The 6,659-nt window shown below is 41.7% G+C and overlaps 1 protein-coding gene across 1 annotated transcript; it reads left to right on the top strand.

Annotated features, from left to right (window-relative positions):
* The first annotated feature begins 342 nt into the window (after positions 1-342).
* Positions 343-4,081, top strand: LOC147641847 (BTB/POZ domain-containing protein At1g67900-like). The gene is made up of 4 exons (XM_086800278.1): positions 343-961; positions 1,044-1,113; positions 1,583-2,869; positions 2,973-4,081. Exons 1-4 carry the CDS (start codon positions 903-905, stop codon positions 3,540-3,542), a joined length of 1,986 nt encoding a protein of 661 aa, XP_086656404.1. The 5' UTR covers positions 343-902; the 3' UTR covers positions 3,543-4,081.
* Positions 4,082-6,659: the final 2,578 nt, after the last annotated feature.

Genomic DNA, 6,659 nt, shown 5'->3' with positions numbered 1-6,659 from the left:
ATTCGTCTCATCTACAGTAAAAGAAAGCAAAAGGCAATAATGGGCGGGCGAGCGGGCGTGACGGCACAGCAACCCTACAGCAGCCACGCCAGCTGAACTCCTTTTCTGAAGAAGAAGAAGAAGGTGTAAAGATTGGCACTGGAAAGCTTTTTGTTATCCATTGATGTGCGGTTTTAACACCTTTTTCTCTGCATTCACGGTTCGCCCTCATCTCTGACCAGCTTCTCTCTCTTTCTCTCTGTCGCTCTCTCTCTACCTAGACGCCCAGTGATGGGCCACCTTCTTCTGCAGTGGTTTTTTTATTTTGGGTGATTCGACATGAAAGCTTGAAGCCCCATCTGAGCCCACGCGTGTGACCCTACCCCTTTGCTGATGCTTTGATCCCAAACCCTCTCTCTCTCTCTCTCTGCCCACTTGAATCGTGCCACGCCTTCATTGGCCCTCCCTCCTTTCTCCAATTCAGCAAAGCAGCCAACTGTCGCACCTTGGGGCTAATAAGCATAATCTTCTACCAAAACCTTGTCCCCTTGAATCTCCCTTGTTTCGCTGGAGGGTCCTTTTTTTTGTCACAAAGACAGAAAGCCTTTTTGTTTGGTGGCCTTGCTTGTGGTGTAGAACCATTCACAGCACACTATCAAAAACAGAGGCCTTGCTAAAAGCTTTTGAAGGTTTGCAGGCAGGATAAACATGCCCCTTGCTGTAGCTCATTAAGTAAGGTTGTACTTTAAAGCTTATCTGAGAGTTATGGATTGCCTCCCTCCCATACTACAGGGAGTTGCCCCCAAAAAGCTCAAAGCTTGTTGTGAAGGCTGCCTTCTAGCCTCAGGCTGAGCTCTCTCCACAGAGCCTCCTACACCCTTGTGCAGTACAAGATTGTTAATGCAGCCACAGCATCAATAAGAATGAAGTACATGAAACTAGGATTCAAACCAGACATCTTTCGAAGCGATGGGAATGTCACGTATGTGTTACCATATACCAATAGTCATGAACTGTCCTTATTTGCATCAGTCCACTGAAAGTCTCACTTGGGTTTTCTGCAGGACTGTCGCCAACGAACTCACGACTGATGTGGTGTTCGTGGTAGAAGGGATAAGGTATCATCTACATAAGGTATGAGCCTGTACAGCATCACCATTTCCCGACTAGATAATGTCTTGTGTATTTTGATATGTCTATCTGCTCATAGAATTTTCTCAAGTACACCATGTGTTCTTTGGGAACTCTCAAATGTTCCACGCGCCTCAAAGTGTCGGAATTTTGTCTAGTACACTCTGAGGGTGAGAAGTGTCTCTGACTGTGTCAAACTAGATCCTTGAAAGAGTTATTTTCAGGTGCTGTGCTAGGCGTTCCTTGAGTTCAGTATGTTCTAGGTAGATAGATGGCTCTGAGTTTGGCATGTCCAGTGTAAAACGAATCTTAATCATGTGTAAATTTGGGGCTTGTGTAGTCAAAGTATCACGAGGATCTTAACCATGTGTGCAAATGCATGGTCTGCATGCTTTTAGAACTTTGTGAGATAGATTGTGCGGACCTATTTGTGGGGTTGAATGGACGTATGATTTGGTATGCCTACTTGCAGTATCCTCTGTTGTCCAAGTGTGGCCGTCTTCAAAGCTTGGTTGTCAAAAACAGTGGAAGCATTACTGATGAGATAAATATCCAAGACATCCCTGGCGGTGCAGAGGCTTTTGAGCTTTGTGCCAAATTTTGCTATGGCATCGTCATCACTCTCAATGCCTTCAATGTCATGGCAGTTCGGTGTGCAGCCGAGTATTTGGAGATGACAGAGGCAATGGAGAAAGGAAATCTTGGGTTCAAGCTAGAGGTGTTTTTGAACTCAAGTGTGTTTCGGAGTTGGAAGGATTCAATCATCAGTCTGCAATCTACTAAGGTACTACTTCCGTGGGCGGAGGACCTAAAGATGGTTAGCAGATGCATTGATTCGATTGCTTCCAAAACGTCAGTAGATCCTATCAAGGTGGAGTGGTCATTCACCCATACCAGAACCTCTCCATCTAACAAACAGCCGATTTCTGACCATGTAAGTCCTCCATGGAATGGCATCCAGAGTGGGCGGAATCAAACTGTTCCTAAAGACTGGTGGGTGGAAGACATTTGTGAGTTGGATATTGATCTTTACTGGAGAGTTATGCTGGCCATTAAATCTAAAGGAAGGATGAGTACCGAGCTGATTGGGGAAGCTCTTAGAGTCTATGCATACAGATGGCTGCCTGGGGTGTCCAAAGATCAGAATTTGGTGGAAACGGTTCGTGGAGGAGGTGCAGGCTATGGTGATGATTACGTGGAGACGGCATCAAAGCACAGGCTTCTGTTGGAGACGATCGTTAGTCTCTTGCCCTCTGAAAGGGGCTCATCCTCTTGTAGTTTTTTGCTGAAACTACTCAAGGCGGCAACTATACTGGGGGCTGCATCTTCTTCGAAAATGGAGCTTGCAAGAAGGATAGGCTTGCAGTTAGAGGAGGCATCTCTGAATGATCTCCTGATCCCTTCCCTCTCCTATGCTAATGATTCGTTGTATGATGTAGATTTGGTGCAATGCATTCTAGAGCATTTCATGATGCAGGACCAGAGCCCTGCATTGAGTCCCAGCAGGACACAGCAGCCATATGAAAAGCGCAGAACTCGATCGGCTGAACATTTAGAGTTTGTCGAGAGCCGAAGATCTACCTCTGCTACCCATAGTGCGAAGTTGAGGGTTTCAAAGCTTATAGACGGATATCTGGCAGAGATAGCCCGGGACTCGAACTTGACACTGTCAAAATTTGTTGCACTTGCCGAGCTGATTCCCGACTTTGCTCGGCCCATGCATGATAGCCTCTACAGGGCCATTGACGTCTACCTGAAGGTTAGTTGACATTGTTGCAACTGTGTTTCACACAAGTTCTTGAGAAGGCTTGAAATGGTGGTATTTAAAGGTCTGTGTATTCTTGGGACTGCTTGTGTGGCAGGAACATCCAGGGCTTACAAAGACAGAAAGGAAGAGAATTTGCAGGCTCATGGATTGTAAGAAGCTATCCATGGATGCATGCATGCATGCAGCACAAAATGAGCGCCTGCCATTACGGGTGGTTGTCCAGGTTTTGTTCTTTGAGCAGGTGAGGACTGCTATGATGGGGGGATTCCTGATGAATGATCTTCCAAGCAACATCAAGGCTCTCTTACCTCGGCAGGAAAGCCAGCATGAGAGAATGCGATCCACACTCACGCCAGAGGAGGATTGGGAGGCAGTGCAGAATGACTGCACTGCATTGAAGGGTGACTTGGACATCATGAAGAAAAACATTGCAGAAGCAGAGAGGACAAGAAGGTCAATGCACAGGCAAGTGGTAAAGCATTCGAAGCCGAGGCGCCTCTTCTTCCAACCAAAGAAAATCTTGAGCAAGCTATGGTCCTCTGTGAACCAATCTGTGAGCAGGACACCAGGGTCAACCGGGAGCTCTGGAAGCTCAGTTGGGACGGGTCATTTGACAGCATCAAAGCAACCCACTCCGCGAAGAAGGCGACACTCTGTATCATGACACTGACTTCTCTCTCCAGGTGAAAGGATTTTTACCCATTCCACCTCTGCCGATGCAAAGCTTGTGTAGCAGTCTCTTGGTTCTGATTCTGGTTGTATAGTAGAAAGTTGGCATCCTTACTGATTTTAGTAGCTGGTGGAATGTGTCAAATACATGTTGAGAGTTTGCAACAGATGCTTGGGGCTGGCAAAAAAAGCATTATTAGCTTAGAGCCTGGGCCTGCCAGCTTTTATGGCTCAGAGTGAAGCATATGCTGATGTCGTATGCTAAGGCTGTGCAATAACAGTGGTGGTCAAAGCTACACTTGTGAGATCACAATGCAGTTTCGATTCCTCGCATCTCAACAATTTATTTGCTTTTGCAAGGGCTAGGTCTCATGTTGTATACTAAATCGTGTAAAATCTGACCTGAATCACATAGGATTTTTTAAGCATTCTGATTTTTTGGACATAGAGGCACGGTTTGTTTATGTTATGGGACATGGTATTCTTTGTATTCGAATTGAAGGTGTGGAATAATGCTGCGGGAGTTACATAAAAGGGGAAGACAAGAGTCAGTGCACCTTTCTCATGAAATCAATGACTAGTGTGTAATAGAAACAGGAAATCTACATGCTTCTTAATAGTAAATTTCATGAACCGACGGAGCAGCTGCAGGTCCAGTACAAGGAATTGAGACAGCCAATGCTGTAAGACACGCTTATGAGGTTCACAATAGACCTTCTATGAGTGACAATTGCATCATCAACGTGATGTAATGATAATCACAACTCCATGTGTGTGTACATTTATGTACATATACACAGATATAAATCATATTAACTTGTGGTTAATTATTTTTCTGGAGTGAAAGTTTACTTACTTTTGAGTTTGCTAGAAAAAATTAAATACAAATCCAAGCACTTCATCAATCTTATTAACTCTAAGCCTAGTTCATAATTCTTTAAGTAGGCTAAACTAGCTTATTTGTGGGCATGGTTACTCAACTAGTCTTAAGTGAAACTTTACGTACTTCTTTTGAGTTTGCTAGAAAAAAGATGAACTACTCTTATTTTATGGTTCTAGACGTACAAACAAGTGTCTACAAGTGTATCTTAATGGCTTACCTAACCCAGGAGTATGGAACTTGTAGACACTATTCCTGGGTTACATACTTCTTTACTGAAATAAGACGAGCCACCTTGGTAAGCCTTTCAACTACTGAAAAGAGAAGCATCATAGCTTTCTTTCATTTCACTCCCCAAAACATAGCACATTTTTCCAAGCACATTTTCCCAATGATCTTGAAGGACAAGCATTAGATTAATCAAAGAATGATCATCTTTCTTGATAGATAGATTAGAGCGCTAATAAACAAACATATAAGCCTAATAAATTTAAGAAATACATAACCATAGCTTGGATCAAGAGATTACCCATTGAATCAAGCTTGAGTTGGATGAAAAAGCAAATCTAATTAGAGTATAACAACCTTTAATCACTTTTTAGAACCTAATTTTAACATAGCTTAGCTCCTACACTGCCTTTCACATCTCTCACATTTACATATTGCAATCAGGAAAAGGGAGAATCATAGTGATTAAACCTCCATGCCTTATTGTGTATAAATCGTAGAACCTTGCTTGCATAACATGCTTTCCAACCACTTGAGATGGATGCATAAATTCATTTCCACTATTTAAATTAAGGCTTGATATGAAACATATGAAGGAAGTACTATCTTGAATCAACAACGGGAAACACTTAATTTAATTTCAAATTAAACCACAAAAAGAACTAACCAAGATCAAGAGAGATGGATAAGAATATACCTTGAGAGAAAATAGAGATATAGATGAAGATTGCCTTCTTGTGTTGATAAGATGATGATGATGGCTGTCCATAGCCAATATACCTTGAGAGAAAATAGAAATATAGATGAAGAATGCCTTCTTGTATTGATAAAATGATGATGATGGCTATCCCTAGCCCTAATTGATCACCAACAAGCTTGAAGATATGGATAACCAATATACCTTGAGAGAAAATAGAGATATAGATGAAGATTGCCTTCTTGTGTTGATAAGATGATGATGATGATGGGTACCCATAGCCCCAATTGATCACTAAGAAGCTTGAAAACCTTTAATTAGTCCCTAATGAAGAAATCTTTGCTCCATCCTTGCTCTCAATTTTGATAATTTGGAGGCACAAAACAAGATTTGGGTAAGATTAGAGAAGAGGGAAATCTTTGTTTTTTGACAAAGTTTTGGGGCTGATTGGGGGCCTTCTAATCACACAATTGAGGGGCTCTATAGTAGGGAAATGTTAGCCTAGTATATGGGAAAACCAATGGATAAGTCTTGAGGTAATTCAAGTGTTTGAGTAATTCATAGTAGTAGGGGGAAGTATGGATGTAGTTTGCGCTAATTTATGGGGGCTTTGGGGCCTTCAAAAGAGAGAACAAGGGTAAGGCAAGGCTACTCCCTTAATCACCTATACTATGGGGAAGGTAATGAGAATAAGGGGCTTTCATAGGATTGCAGCAAGGTCTAGAAATCAGTAGCAACAAGAAGGTGCTAATTTTTGTATCGAAATTAAGAAGAAAATGCTAGATGCTAATTTTAATTTACCCTTGATCAATTAATAATTTTATATCATTCAATTATAAAGTCAAAACCTTAGCACTATGGTTTCCATTTTTCTTTTTTAATTTCCCCAAGGTTTGTCACTCGTTTGTCACCACATTACTTTCATGAATAAATTTTGGTTATTCACTAAGGTCATGGAGGGGGTACCTAGACAAACAAGATAATCTCTAGTGATGAAGTATTTACACGGGCTATTTGTAATTATCACACATATCAGCCATGCATATGACTTTCATAGCTGCAAAATAACTCCAACATTCCATTTGTATTTAAGATTTAGCCCCTATTAATGACCTTAATAGTTTAACTTAATAGTTTCTAGAAATTAACTAAACACACCCACCAAGCTAGATCTCATAAAAGTCTCCACAAAGGTTTCAATCTTAAACTTTAGCACACGAGGAGTTTTGGATTTTTACTCAGTCCTCCACTTACTAATTTACACACTGACCAAATGAATTTACATAAGAACAAGCCTTGCTGCTATG

The sequence above is a fragment of the Cibotium barometz genome, chromosome 1 (assembly GCF_041138505.1).
Source record: "Cibotium barometz isolate CiBa-2024 chromosome 1, ASM4113850v1, whole genome shotgun sequence".
Taxonomy (NCBI): Eukaryota; Viridiplantae; Streptophyta; class Polypodiopsida; order Cyatheales; family Cibotiaceae; genus Cibotium; species Cibotium barometz.
The sequence above is the reverse complement of the archived record's forward strand: the minus strand, read 5'-3'. Positions and strand labels throughout refer to the sequence as shown.